Source organism: Engystomops pustulosus, chromosome 4 (assembly GCF_040894005.1).
Source record: "Engystomops pustulosus chromosome 4, aEngPut4.maternal, whole genome shotgun sequence".
NCBI classification, from domain to species: domain Eukaryota; kingdom Metazoa; phylum Chordata; class Amphibia; order Anura; family Leptodactylidae; genus Engystomops; species Engystomops pustulosus.
In genome coordinates, this window is record NC_092414.1 from 113,242,233 (window position 1) to 113,261,580 (window position 19,348).

At 39.8% G+C, this 19,348-nt stretch overlaps 1 protein-coding gene across 2 annotated transcripts in view; it reads right to left on the reverse strand.

Moving 5' to 3' along the window:
- The window catches only part of TBC1D22A (TBC1 domain family member 22A), a 373,643-nt gene that overhangs the window by 270,096 nt on the left and 84,199 nt on the right, over window positions 1–19,348 (reverse strand). For both annotated transcript variants that reach the window (XR_011854935.1, XM_072147091.1), the window contains exons 7-8: window positions 16,911–17,039; window positions 15,386–15,448 (exon numbers count right to left, since the gene is read on the reverse strand). Coding sequence is in view for 1 of the 2 variants with exons in the window: in XM_072147091.1 (XP_072003192.1) it covers window positions 15,386–15,448; window positions 16,911–17,039 (192 nt within the window). In the remaining variant the exon portion in view is untranslated. The remainder of the gene's footprint in view (window positions 1–15,385; window positions 15,449–16,910; window positions 17,040–19,348) is intronic.

Genomic DNA, 19,348 nt, shown 5'->3' on the forward strand with positions numbered 1-19,348 from the left:
TTTGTTCCATGAACTCAGGATCCAATTCTGCAGGTCTCTGGTATGGTTTCGGGACCAAAGAACAAACATTATACAGGCCATGAGAAGTCCTAAAAGTTTCATTGCCTCTATTACTTGACAAGTTTGTCTCTTTTGAAAAGTCTGTACCTTAAGTATGAGCTTTAGGGCTCTCTTCTGGAAGGAGTTGATGAACAGTAGGATGTCCAAAAATCTCTGGTACTGGGTTGTAGGTTTGACTTTTCAAAGTCTAGATGTTTCAAGGTTTTTATGGTTATGTTTCTTCAGGTTATTAAGTCCTGTATGGTATTATTAGGATGTTTTTTAAACTTTGTAGAGCCACCACTTCCAACCATTACTTTGATGGGCATGGAGGAGATCGCGAATGGTAGTGCCCGAAGTTGATAATGGTTTTATTTTTAAGAATTGTCATGGTGTGGGACATGAAAATACGTGTCCTTCAGGTCCATCATGCAGAGATCTGCCCCTTGAGGGATCAAGGGCCCTGTTGATTTCAGAGACTCCATCTTGAATCTTCTGTACTTTATGTGTTTGTTCAGGTTAATAATCCTGTAAGAACCATTGGGTTTCTGATTAAGAAGAGGGGAGAGTAAAATCCCTTATTTGTCTGTTGAGGTGGTACCAGAAAAATAGCTTTTTTTTCGCAGGAGAGACTGAATTTCTTCCCACATAAGGTGACACAGTTCAGTGATGGGTGTTTTGTCACCAAAAAAGGAATGAAGGGGAGGGAGTTCAATTCGATTTTGTACCCATTTTCCACCATACCTAGAATCCACTGACTATTTATGGATTGATTCCAGTGGACAGGAGACAATTCTCCCGATACTTTGTGCTTTTTAAAGAGCGGAGTTATTTTGGCCTCTTCACCTTTTCGGGTAACTCACCGTCCATTTTTACCCTTCCATTGGAAGGATGGATATCTATTTCGGGAAAGGACAATTTTTTCTGTTGAGGTTTGGGTTCTAGGAACCCTTTCTTCTTAACTCCAGCTTTTTCCAAGATGATGACTAGGTCTGGACCAAAGAGTAATTCTCCTGAAAAGGGTATGCCACATAATTTGATCTAAGGCCCAAAATAAACAAGGCACCTGATGCACTCACCTGAGGCATCCGCTATGAAGGTAATGGCTGACTTCAGGAGGGGTAATGATTTAAGCAGTTTCTCCTTCAGGGATCCACTTATAATCTGTTTTTTCCAGGTCATTTATCCAAAATAGCATAGTACTGTTTACTAATCCTCTTCAAAAGACAAGTCTATTTCTTAACTCTTTGGCTACTGTAAGTCTTTTTATTGGGTCCTTCCACTCCTCCTGGATGAGATCTGCTACGGTGCTATTCACAGGAAAGACTTTTTTCTTGGCTCACAAACACCCAAAGAGTTCATCCTGGATGATCCAGGGTCTAGGTTATCTAGGGAGAAAAGGAATCTAGCTTCAGATTTTAGAAAGTCAGGAGGAAAAAATGTGTTCTTCTTCTACATCCTGGTAAGAACATGAAGCAAGGTCTTGATCTGAATCCAAGATATGAGCAGGATCAGGGACCTCATGCTATTTTTGGAGTAAGCCCTTCCTAATAAAGAAATGTTACTGTACTCTTTACTTTGGATTGAAAGATTGATCTTAATTCACCATTGAAGGATGTCTTTACTTCACTCATGATACTATCAATACAAAACTTGTAGACTGGTTTCTTATGGGAGTCTAATAGTTTAGCAGAACACATTTTGCATCTCCTATTAGAAATAGTTTTGACTTAGACTTGTCCTCCTTTTCCAAAGAGTGAGAGAAGAATGGTGTAGAAAAAAGGGTATTCGGAAGTCGCCGGAGCTTCCCACATACCCTTCCAGAACTTAAAGAAGGGGGAGGGGAATTTGAATCTATATCTGTGAGGATAAGGTACGAACAATAATGAGAAAACCATATCTGAGGAAGGCAGCATCAACCTGTGTAGCTCAGAAAGACCAAATTCTGATATCCGGCAGAGATGTACAAACTTTGCGTCAGAGAAGTAATAGGGAGACCTCAGACCGTTGCTAACCGCCTCACAGCCCTGCCATCTCTTTCTGTGAGATGACATCACTTCCAGTGAGACACATCAAAATTCATCATCCTTGGGCCTGTGGAACACAAATACTTTCCACCATCATTAGCCGGAACACATGCGGATGCCGTTGGACTCAATAAGACACCATAAGTTTCTCCAACTGTAAGCCAGGAAGGGAATATCGATCGAGGCGTGGAGAGGGGAGGACTTGGCACTGGGTACCGCACCTCTATGGCATCTTCATCCCCTGGAGGAGGTGAGAGAGAAAATGACCCTCTCATTCCCCTGATCACTGGAGAGGGATGAAGGGGAAAGACATTAATCAATCTTCTTCCTATCGCTGTAGAGATCAAGGGGTAATGCCCCAGGTGGGATGTATCACAACTGCAAATTTAGAATGATACATTAAACTGCTAAAGTCACAAAAGAAAACAAATGATACCCGAACCCCAAAAAGTGGCAAGATTTCCTGGTTTGTGTGAATGCTAGCTGGGCAGGCATTTGAAAACAACTGAAAAATAAAAACTGAAAAGCAGTGTGGGAAAAACTAAATGTCAAAGGGGAACTTAATGGGTGCGGTGTTCATTTGAGGTTGGATTTAAGATCAAATGTCTACTTTTTATCATGCCAGGATACATGAAGAAATTACATTCTAAGAGAATGTACTTCTTTGCTCAACACTTTACATAGCCCCCATCACACAGTATTCAGTTGGATTTTTTTTTTTTATAAAGGACATCTACCACCAGGATCAAGGATTGGAAACCAAGGACACCTACACGAAGTTGTGTGCCACCTCTGGCAGGATCTGTTCTTCTTTTAGCTTCTTATGCCCTGGTTTTTTTATAATAAGGCTTTGGAAATTATGCAAATTAGTGTGAGGGGCTCCAGGCTCCATAGGTGTTAATGGATCCTGGAGCCCCTCAGGGTCATTTGCATAGTTTTAAAAGCCTTTTAGGACATAGAAAGCTTAAAGAAGAGCAGATCCAGACAGAGGGGCACCAGGATCCATTATGTATGTAAGTGAGCTTGGTTTGCAATTCTTCATCAATGTCTACCATTAAAACCTTATTCAATTTGAGAATGTGCGGGGGGGAGGGTCATACTGGAAGCATCATATATGACCAAACAATATCTTAGATAACCAGTGTACAGTGGTTAACATCTCTTGTAGAATTCTAAGCAGCTCATGAAGAGCGGCTCATGAGGTGTTCGGTACTTAAAACTCTAAAGGGGCCGTTATATTGATCTATCAGAACATGAAATTGCAGTATACTTTTTCTATCTCTACTGTTTATAAGTCTGAAAGATGGCAAAATGTTGGAGTGTGAACTTTATTGAATTAAAGGGAACCCATCCCCACCTTTTGACCTAATTTGTGCTATGATATGTTCCCATAGAACCCATATACCACAAGGGCACTGTTGTCTCTGCTAAAAAAAAAAAAAAAACACCCCTCCAAAATTAATAATATGTAATTTAATTCCCTACCTGTATCCAGGCAGGAAATCTAGCAGGTCAAACTGGGCATGTCCTCTATGGGGGAGTCGACCTGCACTTCCTCATCTCCTCGTTATTACAACTCCCCTTTTCCCTCATGTCACTTGGCTGGCTGAATTCATGCGCATGCGCATTATCCTGTGTTGGCTGTAAAGTGCAGTGAGCGTTGGATCAGGTCAGTGTCCTCCGTCCACTCACTGCACATGAAGGACTTTCTGTTCAGCGTTGCTAAGCATAGAGTTTGCACAACACAAAGCTGTGCATATGCAATGAGCGAGCCTGAATTTGGATGGCCAGATGACCTGCAGTAGTAAGGAGGGTGGAGGGGGAACTGGTAATAATCAGGAGATGAAAAAGAACGGCTCAAATCCCCCATAGAGGACACGCCCAGCTAGGGCTTAAAATTCCATTTAATCTATTTTTTGAAAACTGAAAAATAAGGCTCTATGGGAAACTGTAGCCAACATTTTGTCAAAAGGTGGCGACAGGTTCTCTTTAGGCCACTAGACACAATGTGCATGATCCAACTTTATTATCTTTTGAAATTTCTGTATATCTGTAATATCATCTTTTGGTTGTCAAAAATGACAAAATATGCAGCAAAACACAGTTTAGGACATTAATATGGAGTAATTTTGTGAATGAATCATTACACGTAGTAATGGTCAATTTCATGGAAAACCTATAAGAATCTCACATCTAAATTAAAGTTTGTTTAATAAAATACTTTTTACCACTGGATGGATAGTTCATATTCTTCTATATGCAATATTGAAAGAAAAAACCTTATATTAACAAACAGTTAATAAAAGGTTTACATGTGCCTACAAGTACTGTATAGAGGAGTTGTCACAAGTTGTTATTTTCTTAATGCAGAGCTAAATTTTTTACTGGCGTCTTTCCAATGATATTACTTTATCACAATTTAGCATCCATTAAAATTGGATAATGTAATCGCTGCTTTCCATATGTATCTCATCATTGTTTCATGGCATCAATTAGTACTTGGAAGCATTATGTACATTAAGCTTCAGATACAAATAGATAAAAAATATTTATTCACATATTGACAGGTAAAGATAATTACCGCCAAGTGAATCATTGCTTCCCTCAATTTCACTACAAAAAAAAAAAAAAAAAAGGATTGCAGCAAGGACTCCAAAGCTATACCCATCACTTACAGTTTGCTTCATAGCCCTGAACAGGTAAGGAACACAGTGCTGGAGAGAATGACAGACTTAAGGATGAGAAAGTGAGACTACAGAAAGCAGGAACAAGTGTAGAGTTCAGAGGACAGCAAACATAAGAAAAATGTAATGTTTCAATTGCATTCATTGCGTCTGTGATTGATATAAAGACTGAAAGATAGCATTTAACAAAGGAGCTTTAACATAAAATATCTTTATTACACTCAGGGCAACCCAAAGGTCATCCCAATAGTCAGCAAGCTCCACTGAGTTGGACAAAGCAGTGAAGTTTAACACAGAACAGAGAGAAAAATCCATTTCACTTCTAAAGCTTGTGTTACATAAAAGTGCTGCACTACTAACTGATAAAAAAAAGGAACAGGGTAGATCGAGGCAAAGACAAATTGGCATGTCTGGGAAAAGGTTAGGTACATTTAATAAGAATGTGAATTCCCATTAAGGCAGTCTGTGGTACATGAATCCAGAACATAAGGAAATGCAGACGTAATTACATTTGAATGGTCACAAGGTTTCAAGCTCCGGAAGAATGAAAGCAGTGTATCAGTCTTCCTGCAAAATACCTGACTGATCCTCTCTGTAGGAGAAGAGTGAAGAAATCAGGCGATACCTTTTTGAGGCTAACTGAGTATATTTGATGGTGAGCTTTCGAGAATACTAGTTCTCTTCGTCAGACATGTTGTTATGCATGAAACAGAAAATTCACAGCATTTTATACACACTAAACAGTGATCATCGAAGAATATTAAAAAAACCTTAAAACAACAGATTGATAAATACAGGGACATTTACGACATGGCGGCAATAAACACACCAGAAACCTGTGAGGCGTGACAAGAGAGCCCTGGCTCTTATCTGCTTGTGGCCTCCAGGTCAGAGGTAGGAGGTCATGAAGCTGGCATCAATGTTAAGACCACTCTGTAAGGTGTTGAATCTCCTCATTAATTTATACTCCCATTCTTTCCTTTCCCTCTGTGTCTTAAAATGGCCCATTAAAATAGTAATAGGCAAATCTTCCATAGTGTGGTCCTCTCTGGAGAAATGTGCAGCCACTGGGAGATCCTTCCTTTCATTTTTATATCAGATCTGTGCGAGTTCATACCCTGATGGAGTCTCGGACCTGTTTCCCCAACATAAAGGCCTGTGGTTGGACACTGTGCACACATAATAAGGTAGACCACATTAGAGGACCTGCAGGAAAATGTCCCTTTGACCTGATGTACTTGCGGTGATTGAGGTACAGGTACATGGTCTACTGTGCGATGATCAACAACAAAAAGAAAAAGCTCCATAGACAAAAAGTCTTCATTGTCACAGGCACAAGTGCTCAGCCAGGTCACCAGAGCTGTATTGTGAACGCTTCCTCCTATAAGCCTGACAAACATCAAATGTCTGTTCTCTCCCAAGGTCTGTCCTTCTGCCTCGCAAGATCTGTGGACAAAATTAAACTCTGCAATGACGTGGAGGAATTCTTCAGAGCAATAAGAATCAGAGAATATTTCCATGGCAGAGCCTCTCCTGACAGCACGGATTTGGAGACAGGACAGTCCAACAGCAACCCAACAACCTGGACCCGCAAATCTGGAACCAACTAAACACTGGATACATACATTGACCACTTTAGAAAAAAAGTGAAAACTGAAATCCTGTAAGTACTCTTAGCTACATCCAGGACACTACTGACCTTTTAAATAAACACAAGACTGTACGGCCACTTCCTGATGGTACAATTCTGGCCACCATGGATGTGTAATCTCTATACACTAACATTCCCCATAAAGATGGAATAGCAGCATGCCAGGCACACATGGAGAAGCACAACCTACTAACAGAACTGGTCACAGAACTCAACTTTGCTCACCCACAACTATTTCACATTTGGAGAGGATCTGTACCTACAGTGTATGGGAACATCAATGGGTTGAAGGTGTGCACCACAGTATGCCAATCTTTTTATGGCTGAACTGGAAGGTGCTTACTTATCCACATGCACCACAAAACCCATGATCTACTTCAGTTATATTGAGGACATTCAGATCATCTGGACTGCATTCTCCTGCAGGTGAAGAGGCCCTGCTTCAATTCCATGAGGGCTACAACTACTTTCACCCCACCATAAATCTGAAACAAAGCTATTCAGATAAGTGTTTCTGGATACCACAATGCAGATTTAAGACAGATGCTTAACCACAACAATATTCCATAGACCAACAAACAGAACAGCCTACCTGAGACATAACAGCTTCCACCCCAAACATACAACCGTATCTGTTCAGACAAGACAGATCTGGAAATACACTTCCTGGAGCTCAGGTCTGAATTTCTCCAGTTGGGCTACAGACCAAGAGTGACTGATAACCAAATAAGTAAGGCAGCAGCCATCGACAGAGACCATTTACTCACATATTAAGAGACCCAACAGGAGGCCAGGGTACCCCTATTAGTCACTTACAGCCCACAACTGGAGATCCTACGTCATATTGCCAAGGAACTCCAACCGATTCTGCATAAACATACAAGACTAAAAGAAATATTCCCAGTCCCTCCTCTCCTGTCCTTCCGGCAACCACCAAACCTGAAACAACTGGTTGTCCAAAGTGCCCTGAGACCTCCATCAGAGAATGGTACCTCACCCTGCCTGCAAAGAAGGTGTAAAACATGCCAGCACATTTGCACAGGTGACAAGGTACGTGTACCTCTATCTCAGCAGATACATAAGATCAAGGGGACATTTTCCTGCAGGTCCTCTAATGTGGTCTACCTTATTATGTGTGCACAGTGTCCAACCACAGGCCTTTATGTTGGGGAAACATGTCAGAGACTCCATCAGCGCATGAACTTGCACCAATCTGATATTAAAAATTAAAGGAAAGATCTCCCAGTGGCTGCACATTTCTCCAGAGAGGACCATACTATGGAAGATTTGCAGGTTACTATTTTCATGAGAAATTTTAAGACACAGAGGAAAAGAAAGAATGGGAGTATAAATTAATGAGGAGATTCAACACCTTACAGAGTGGTCTTAACATTCATGCCAGCTTCATTACCTCCTACCTCTGACCTGGAGGCCACAAGCAGATAAGAGTGAAGGCTCTTGTCACGCCTCACAGGTTTTTAGTGTGATTATTGCCGTCCTGTAATGTGTTAATTGCCTTCCTGTCGTAAATAAGATGTTCCTGTATTTAACTGTTGTCTTAAAGTTTTTTTTTTTATATATTCTTTGATGATCAATGCGTAATGTATATAAAATGCATTGAATTTTGTTTTTCATGAATAACATGTCTGACGAAGAGAACTAGTATTCTCAAAATCTCACCATCAAATATACTCAGTTAGCCTCAAAAAGGTATGGCCTGATTTTGTCACTCTTCTTCTGCTCTCCATGGCTAACACAGTACAAATCTACACTACTAGTCTGTAGAGCAAGAGTAATATAATATATAATATATAAATATTGTTTCCCCAAAAGTAAGACCGTGTCATACATTCTTTTTACCCCCAAAAGTCCCACTATGTTTTACTTTCGGGGTATGTCTTATATTGGAAAAAGTTAAGGAAACTTTACACGCTGCATTTTGTGAATTGCTTACTTGGTACCGTAATGGCGATCGGATCAATTCCTCTGCGGTGCTGGGTAGAGGTGTGGCTTCTTCTTCCTCATGGAGGAGCCGCTAGGCCAATCAGAGGGTCTACCAGCGGCTGCACATGAGGGCACTGAGGCTGCGTGTTTTTGTATGTTGTCCATGGTCCTGATGAACCACGGACAACATTACTGCTGCTCCCGCGGCCTCCACATCCCTCCGCTCATTCCACTCCAGATCCGTCCGCATCCCGCAGTTAATGCAGCAAAAGGTACTGGTACTGTGGCTTATATTTTTCCAACATACAGTTTACTATGTCTTACTTTCGGGGTACGTCTTACATCAGCCGACCCCCCTAAAACCCCCACTACGTCTTACTATCGTGGGTGTCTTACTATCAGGGAAACAGGATATTATATATACACACATATACTGTATATACACACTCATGAGCCACCTGGAAAAGCAAGTGGCTAAAGCAGTCTCTATCCTATAGCTCAACCTTTACATAAAACTAAATTATCTTGGGTGAAGTACAAAATCAATTCTTTGCTACATAAAATGACATCAGAACTGGATCACCCTATTACCTAAATGCCATTAAACGAAAAAACAGTAGCAAAGTGAGGCTGCTTTTGAAAGTCCATCGCCCATCAATACAAAATGTTTATGTCATTATGTGGTTTTCATAGTGCACACGGGTCTAACAATGATAAATTATACTAGTGTATCTATACTACAACAGACTTGGATACTATAGAGTCCTCAGGTTCCCAGTTGACCCAGTCCATTCTCATAATCATGACTAAGAGGTTTATATGCTGCCTTGGTGAGCCTGTCACCAGGAATACCATCTTTAAATAACATAGACTATTGGAGCCTGACATCACGCAGATTTTAAAAATGCCTTTGTCAGCATTCTCAAATGCAGTAGTTTTTAATAATTTATTTTAAATTACCTGGCTCCCTGCCAGAGGCATGTAGCGATTCCTAAGGGGAGAAAGCAGATGCAGCCTGTGTCTGTCTTCTCTCCTCCACACGCAAGTGGCTCCTCCCCCTTCCTGTCAAGTGCATTGAGCAGACCTGGGGAGGGAGGGGGAAGTGTGGAGGAGAGGAGGAATGCACACAGGCACACAAACATAAACTGCTGCAGCTGCCTCATCCTGGGACTCACCACATGCTGCAGGCAGGGAACCAAGTAATGCAAAATAAACTGTTATGAACTAGGTTTATAATAAATATTGTAAATATGTTAGGGTTCCATTGGCTGAATCCTGTATACATGCCATAAATAGTCCAGATGGGAAACCCCCTGTAATGAGAACAGGATCATATGTTATCAGATTCCAACACTGAATTGAATTTTAACATACCTGATCCTTTTATTTTTAGAGAAAAAAAAGTCCTCATCAGAGAAGTCTGTCAACAGCCTAAAGACTTTTCTCCATTTAGAACACATGCTCAGAATGTGCTGGGAGGAAAGCACATCAGCCATTCATAAAATGTGAATTCCACAGCGAATTCCTCATACTTAAAGAAAATCTACTATCAAAATCAAGCATGATCAATCAGGGACATTTACTCATAGATACAGGCACTGTGACTGTGGTATTCTTCTCATATATGTTGCCCCTGGCCTCCTCCCTTCTAAAATCACCTTTTATAATTATGCTAATGAGCCTGAAGGGCTCCAGGGGTGTTACCAAAGCCCCTTAATTCTGAAGGTTTAAAGGCTGTTACAATGAGCAGAATATGTCGAAGCCAACCCCTGCTCTCTCCCTTCTCTCTCTGCCTATATAATCTAGGAAGTTCAGGGGTAATGGAGATCTGCTCTGATCATTGTAACAGCCTGTGAAGCTACAGCACCAAGGGGCTTAGAGTCCTTCATCCTCATTAATATAATTTGTAAAAAACTTCCTCACACTGAGATCCGTTTTCCAGCCCGTACAGTGTGTGTCTATGGAGCTCACATCTAATCTCCTGGTGTTTGGTTAAACAGCTTTGGTAGTGAGGATTTATCCCTTTACAGCGAGGGAGAGAGCAGAAACAGAACACTAAGTTGTGTAACAAACAGGAGATAAAGACTAGTCTTAACCAGAGTTGCCATAGCAATGCAGAAGCAACAATGTAACTAAGAGGCAATTAGAAGTCTATGTTTCTTTACAAACTAAGTAGAGTTTCATAATAAAGTAGATCATAAAAATGTCCAGAGCACTTCCCCTACACAATATGAAAACCAATTGCCTTTACAATATGATATAAATTGGCACTGTATCTGACATAAGTATTGCCACATAAGTGAAATCTAGTACATGGACTTCTAGAAAAGGGACAAAATCAAGTAAAAATAGCTAATTTGACTGTTCCAATAGAAATATAAAAAATCGCTGCATTATTAACTTCAAAAAAATAGACTAAATATGAAGGATGTATGCCAGACTATTATGAACAAAGAGAAGCCTATCATTTCTCCACTACAAGAAATCCTGGATAATAAAATACACGCATATTTCAATAAAATGATTGGTTAGGCTCTCGATCAAGCATGACAAAAGCTGATGTATCTGTCAATCATGAGGGAGAATAAATAAAAGGTATCTTACTATGAAGTGATAAATATTTTCAGTAAGCGCTCTGTAGTGTGAAGTGTGACTGCCGATAATTATGCGCTGAATGCATCTATTAACATCTTAGAAGATTACTAGCAAAATGGACAACCAAGAGGTGCAGAATATGAATGCACCTGAAAACTATATGAAGGTCTCTATCCCAATCAGCACACTACCTATAGTGGGGTGACCCACTCTTTCTTTCACGTAGAGCAAGTTCAGTTCACCTGCCTGGTAAGTCTGGCAGACGTACACTGCCACTGACATAAGTCTGCACACAACACTGGGAAGCAGCTATGTGCTCTCCATTTTTTTGAATGGACAATTTTTTATGATTTTATTTTTTTTTCACCTCATATCTGTGCTGCACGTGTCTTCACTAGCCTCACTCTTTCAAACCACAGTGAAGACATCTGGATCAGAGGTTAAGAATAGTTTATCATCTTTACACCTTTTACCTGATGGGGTTGGGAGGTGACAGATAAGGCTTCATGCAGCCCAGTAACTAAAGATCACATCGGGGAAGCAGATTTGCGAGATTCCTAGGCCTGACGTTCTGGTGTGTGGGGGGAAGATGTGCTCTGTTATACAAATATTATGCAGTCCAAAATGCTGAATAATATGTATAGAATGGTGCACATCCTCCATTCTTCATAGTACCAGGTCAGGTCGCCAGGCCCCCTGACACAGAGGGTCCCACAGCGTCCACAATGGCTGCTACTCCTGTAGTAACGCCCGTGTTGGTTATTAGAAAAAGTCTATCTATTATAAAGGCAAGGGGCCTACTGTTTATTTAACACCTTAAAGACCAAGCTCATTTTGACCTTAAGGACACGCGCCTTTCTTTAAAAATCTGACATATGTCATTGATGTTGTAATAATTTTTGAACACTTTAGCTTTAAAACTGCACATATTGAGTTATTGAAAAATGCTTTTATCAAGTATGTTAACCCTTTGAGCATTTCACAGGAATTAAGACAAAATGTGAAAATTGTGAAATTTCCATTTTTATCCATAATATGTTGATTTAGACCTGAAATGTTAGCATTCAAAAAGAGTATAATAGTGCTTGTGAGGTATCATTTGGACACCTAGCAGGGCAAAGAAGGAAAGGAGCGCCATTGGGCTTTTTAAGGGCAGGTTTTGCTTGAATGAGATAACAGAATATTAAAACCCCACAGCAACAGACCATATTTTGCAAACTAAGCCCCTCACAGAATGTATCAAGAGATATAGTGAGTATTTTGACCACACATATGTTCTACAGAATTTGCTAACATGTGGCTATAAAAATGAATTAAAAAAAATTTTTTTTTTTTTAAAAGATTTTTTTAAATGTTGCTTTAGCCGCATGGTAAAGCGGTCCCTGGGCATGGTAAGGGGGTAAAGAGGGGTGAGGTGAAGAATGTCCTCATTCCATTATTTGAAATCTCCATATTAAGCAAAAGTCCCTAAAACTTTCAGATTTCAGTGAGGACCATTTCTGGGGCTTGGCAATATTACTTTGAGGATTTGGGGTAATTAAATGCTCTGTTTAAATGTTAGTTTGTGTCACCATTAAGTGCATTCACTTGTTGGTAAAAAAGAGCTGAAAAAATCTATTTCAGTAAAACCAATTACATTCATGTTGATGCCAGGCATGGCAGAAAATTTTGGAACCTGTGGTTCATTATTTTCTGCAGGGACCCACTCAACGTGAATTGAAACGTATTACGAATCCTCACTAACTCTAGGATGACTACCCTGGGGTCCATCGTCACTAACTCTAGAGCAACTAGCCAGGGGTTCATCGTCACCAACTCTAGGGAGACTAACCTGTGGTTCAGATGAATCGCTTGAAGACGATTACATTGAAAATTTCACCTATGTCAGAATCGCTTTCTTCAAACAACATAGCAAAAGCCTCCCCGGTACTGTACAACTGTTATGTCATTTTTGTGTGTGGGGTTCTTTTTTTTTTTTTTTTTTTTGAGCAGTAACAATAATGCCACTAAATTACCCGTTTTGGAAAAAAAAATCACATATCATAATACTAACGTAAAAGAGATACATTTTTTTTATTTGAAATATTTTTTGTGTTTTTTAACCCTTTCCCGACGCGGTCCCCGGTGCATGGAGAGGGCTCGCAGAACGAGCCCTCTCCATAGCCGGCAATTCTTCGCTGCATATTGCAGCAAAGGCTTACCGTGACACCCGCTATCTGTGCTAGCATCAATCACGGGCGTTTTCACGTCGATGACTGCCGGTAATGCTGGCGGCGGCTTAAAAAAAAAGGCGGCGTATGGGTGTCGCCATCTTACCGCAGATCGCTGCTAACCAATGACAGCATCGGGGAGCGGCGATCCGTTGCCATGACAGCTTCGGGTCTCACGAAGGCCCGAAGCTGTCTCGTTTTAACCCATTCAGAGGAGGAGGAAAATCCCCATATAGTGCCATACTGCAGTATGGCAGTATATGATACGTTCGATCAGACAACCTAGGGTTAAAGTACCCTAGGGAGTCTTAAAAAATAGTAAAAGGGAAAATAAAAAAAAAAGTTAAAAAAAAGAATTATAATAAAAATACCTAAAAATTAAAATCACCCCCTCTCCCTAGAACTGATATAAATATTAATAAACAGTAAAAAATCTTAAACGAATTAGGTATCGCCGCGTCCGAAAATGCCAGATCTATATAAATATAATAAAGTTTTTTCGTTACTGCGTTTAACCACGTAATGGAAAATAGCGCCCAAAGTCGAAAATGGCACTTATTTGCCATTTTTTAAAATATAAAAAAAATTTATAAAAAGTGATCAAAAGGCTGTACAGTCCTAAAGATTATAGCAATGAAAACGCCATCTAGTCGCAAAAAATGATACCACTCACAGCTCTGTATACCAAAGTATGAAACAGTTATTGGTCAAAATTAAAAAAAAAAAAATTTGGTACATGAGGTTTTAATTTTTGTAAATGTATGAAAACATTATAAAACCTGTATAAATTTGTTATCCCCATAATTGTACCGACCCAAAGAATAAAGTAGACATGTAATTTGTGTTGCACAGTGAAATCTGTAAAATCCAAGCCCACAAGAAAACGTCGCAAATGTGTTTTTTCAACATGCATTTGGAATTTTTTTCCCGCTTCCCAGTACACGGCATGGAATATTAAATACCGTCACTATGAAGTGCAATTTGTTATGTAGAAAATAAGCCATCAGCCAGAAAATCAACTTTGAATTGAAATGCAAATTAGTAGTATAAAGTCAAGGAGGCAGAGAGTTTAACAGTGCCAACAGAAGTCAAGCTCTCTCTGCCTCTGAACACCTCCACCCGTGACTTATATCATGCAACACAACTCAGGATATCAGGTTAGCGATGTCTCTGGCTGCAAAACCATCAATTACAGTGAATAGGCCATTCTGAGACAGGCGAAGCTTGACTTCGGTGGTAAAACGCTCTGCCTCCTTGACTTCATACAACTAATTTAAACTCACTTCATGATTTTCTCGATTATGCCACAACACTGGGACATGAGAGAAACATGATCTGGAGGGTGCTTACCCGTTTGACAACATACTAGTAGTGGTCTATTAGATATATTTCTTCTGACAGGTTCCCTTTAACATTGGAGAGACAGATGATGGTGATGCAGAAACAAACCGTGAGATTACAGATGAAAGTGAAACAGGACTTCTGATATTACAGGGGACCATGACACCGGAGGTAGTTACACTGAGGTGACAGGGGACACTGAGATGGTTATGACACTGATGTAACTAGTGGCAGTGACACTGGATTGTCAGATTATGATGATGCAGGACCTATCGCTGAGATGAAAGGTGACAATGACACAGGAGGTAGTGTCACTGAGGTAAAAATGATGCAGAAGGTGGTGACACTTGGGTGACAGTCAGGGATATTGTTCACTGACAGAAGGAAGCACAGAGGGGTTATTATAGGGCACATAAATGGGGTTCTGAGTACTAAAACAGCTGCTGAAAGGGGATTGATGCACACTCTTGGAAATGGACCAATCACAGCAATCAACCACTGGGACCTGCTGTGATTAGTCCATATTCCGTGTCACTATTTCCCCTGCTATTGTGGCCAGCAGCTCTCGCATCTCTGTGCCCGCCGCGTTCCCCTCCCCCTTTGTACAATCAGTTTATGTACGTCTATGCGCTATGTAACTACTGCCTAGGTAATCCACTTCTCCACTCTACTAATCCATGTCTACTAACTCCAATGAGAGATTTGCTACAAATGGTAACCAGAACATAGAAGGAAGTCTATAATCTGTACAATAGACAATGATAATAATAGATGGTGAGTTAAAAGGATAAATAATAAATATCAAGTGGGGTAGCTAAAAAGATAATACATAAATGTGGATTAGGTGTGAACAGTTTATTTTATAGATAAGTAGAACATGCTTTTAGTACTAACCTCTGTGACTACTGGCTGAAGAATCAATGTCTCTGGACTCATTCGAGGAATATCTATCTGAATCTGCAAACACACACACAAAAAAAGATTTTTCTTCAGTTTTGATATTAATTCTTATACATATGCTTCAATTTTCACAGCCACTTTCTCTTTAACAATTTAGTTTCATTACTAAACCCTCAACTGCACATTGCATTAACAATTCATTTAGACAACAAGACATGTCCATGCTTTCCATTTATATTGCTGTAATATATTTGCATATTTACAAGTCCTCTGTTGACTAGTGTCTAACAGATGAGAAATATTTGAAGGGCAAGTGGAGTCCTTTGAATAAGATGCTTAAATTGAAACAGTAAACCCTGCTTATGACTACATTAGTTATGGAAGATAATAAGACGCTCAATTGCTTGAATTTTATCACTTATGAGCTGCAACTGACCAATTAGCATTTAGGTTTATATGAATAAAGGAGTTTTTGTTATTGAAGAAGGCAAAACGTCTGCTTAATTCAGTGTGCAATGTCAGGTTTCAGACATACTCAAAAGGTAAAACATTTAACACTATATAAAAGAGCTACTTCTCAAATATAAAAAAGGAGAAACATGTAGCAAACTTATACAATTATATCGCAATTCCAGTATATTCCTGAAATCTGTGATCCAAGTACCTGGACATGAACAGATTGCTGAAATAGCAGAGCTGTGATACCCATGACCACATTTTCTTAAATATATATTCAATCTTAATCTCAATCAACATATATAAATATTTGAAGCATTTTTTTATTTCGGAAATAAATACAGCAGGTCAGAATAGTAAACTTTATAATATGTCATGAAAGGAAATCTATCATGCAAAATTAACCACCCAAACGAAGAATGCCTGCTTATAGAAATTCTCCTGACCAATCCAGACATGCCTTTTATATTGCTGTCCCCACACCCCGAAAATCGATTTAAAAAAAATATGTAAATGACTCTGGCTTTGGGAAGCGTTAACAGAATTCCTCTGGGCTCCGGCCCTGGGACATAATCAACAACCACTGCTGCAATTAAGATATGCCCTTTTCTTTATCCGGACTGCCTGCTTATACAGACATCACTCCTCTGTTTCAACTGAAATCCCGCCCTTGTGCAGTTCATCCATCTTGGCTTCAACAATGTCGGGTAGACAAGGCTAGACGGACGAACTTACGGAAACTGCAGCATACCGGCTCCTCAGAGACAACTAAACTGGTGAAGGGGTTCTACTATAACCCACCAAAGCACTTCAGAGCTTATTGCATATTCTTTAAAATTCAAAATAAAGTCAACTATAGATTATCACATTGTGATAATATCAGCAAGATTACTATTATCATCTGCACTACTGATTTATACAAAAATGCTTTAGTTGAAGATAACAAACAAGCTATTGTATCTTTGAGAATATGGCCACTAGAGCTACAATACATGTGTGCAATTTTTATTCTACTTGTGTATACTGTAAGATGGCCCACAATCACTCACAATCCAATATTTACCTGTCTATATGTGCTTTGATTTGCTTCATCATTTCGGGAGTTGTAGTATTGTTCTATGAAGGCAAAATACTCTTTCTGCTTTCTTTTCAGAGTCCCATCCCTTCTTTCCACATTCGCTGGAAGATAACCCTGACATACGTTAAGAAAAAGAAAAAAGGAAAACAAACGTTAGTTAGGAACAGCAAATCAGTTACTAGTAACAACTAGTATCGGGGATGCTGTTAAAATTCAGTAAGCTCTCCGCATACACCCAGAAAAAAATGCAAGAAAAAACTAGACCCAGGAAAGTTCTGCTCAAATGTCGCATTACAGGAATTTAATAAAAATTCCCCCACACACACACACATCTCCCCCCGCCCCCCAACTCACCCAAAGAGCCACCCAAAAGTCTACTTTTGTTGTATTCTTTTTATATGGCAAATATTTTTGTATGTTCTTGATTAGAGTGTAATATATCGCCCTAAAGCAGGGGTATACTTGGCTCTGATCCTCCTCTTCTCCCCAAGGCACTATGGGGGCTGTGCAGGGCAAGGCACATCACTATGGGGGCTGGGCTGGGCAAGGCACATCACTTTGGGGGCTGTGCCGGGCAGGGAACATCACTATGGGGGCTAGGCATGGCAGGGCACATCACTATGGGGGCTGGGCTGGGCAGGGCACATCACTATGGGGGCTGGGCTGGGCAGGGCACATCACTATGGGGGCAGAGCACATCACTATGGGGCAGGGCACATCACTATGGGGGCAGTGCTGGACATCCCTTTGGAGGCCCACTGTTTTTGAGGGGACACTGCTGTGGACATTTTATTAATGAGGGTAGGCTGCTGGACATTTCAATAAATGAGTAGCAGCTGCATTTCCCACCCTAAGCTTAAACTCAAGTCAAGATTCCCAGTTTATTTTGTGGTAAAATTAGGTGCCTCGGCTTATATTCAGGTCGACTCATACTTGGTTATATGTGGTATAAAAAGTGGGCTACAGAAAAGGCACTATGAGGAAGGGGCCACAGAAAAGGGAGCATTATAAAGTTAATTACTTTAGACTTTCAATACATGAATTATATGAATTTGACATTTCATTCAAAGGTTTGAATCAGTATTCATATAGCAAAATAAATGGTGAAAGATTAAAAAACAAACCATTTTGTGGTTTTGGAAAAAAATCATATTTTGTGTAACTGCATTTCTCTGTTATTTTCCCACAGTACTATAAAGCTTTTGCCGACTTTGCCCACCACAAAGAGAAAACTGCATTAAAACATGTCGTTTTGACATTCATGTGGAAATACATTTTTCTGAAGGAAAAAGCATCACAATGGTTCATATACCCATGTATATTAAATTTAAAATTTGCAGATTTTTATGCTAGGGTTTTCACCACTAAAATCAATAGAAATAAAATATAAAAAAAATAGCAACAAATTGAAGATGCTTCTTTTTAATATGCCCCAGTTTCTTTTTCATGGGCAGTTATCAAGGAGAGCGGGACACAATAGGATCAGCTTATTTTGGAGGGATCCCTCTAGTAAAATAGGTTTATCAAAATGGACAACTGCTTTAGGTAATAAGACACTGGTGTGAATATTCCCCATTTTTATGCAGGTTCTTTGGAGTGTTTTGGAGCTCTTTTATATGTAAAAATGTATTGAAGTGTCTTAGACAGCCTGTTAAACCTGGTTTTAGTTTCACACACTGTCAATAGTTTTCCACTTCAAAAAATGAGTTAAAAAAAAAAAAATCATAACCTAAATCTTTCTTGATTTACATGATACAGTAATATATATATATATATATAGGTATATCATATTGTCAATATGACCTGGAATTTAAAGAGGACCTGACATGTTTGTTTTTTTTTCCTTGTAGGAACAAGTGTATGATCTCCTGCTCCTCCTCTGTTTTCCTTTCCTCGTGCCCCTGTTTTCACACCATTAGCACCGTTCATTGGCCTGGTTACTATGCACATAATGAGCAAACTGGAATTGGTCTGTCTTAAGACCTGCTCTTACTGGACAGCGACAGCCACTATAGGTCATGCCGCTTAGACAATAGACTAGCAAGGTAGCCTTATGGAGTATAATGTGTATCCCAAGAATGTTTCTGAGCACAGCATTGGTTAGGCAGAACACTGGGGCAAAAGTAGCACTAATATAAGCTGGTTTGAGAATCTAGAAAAGGGAGTGAATAAAGAGAAACTGGATTTCTCTGAATAAAAGTTTGCAGAGATGATGCATTACTATCTTGGCCTAATGACTCTCAACAATTTGTAGGCTGTGGAGTGTCAGTGCCTGGCTTCTCTTTTGTTGAAAGGGCTGGTTCTATGTGTATACACGAGGAAAGCACAAATAGGTCTGGTTAAGAGAAACTGTCACAGTTATGTGAACTTTACTTTTTACAGGTGAACTGCTCAACGTGGTGAGGGAACGAAGATGATGGACA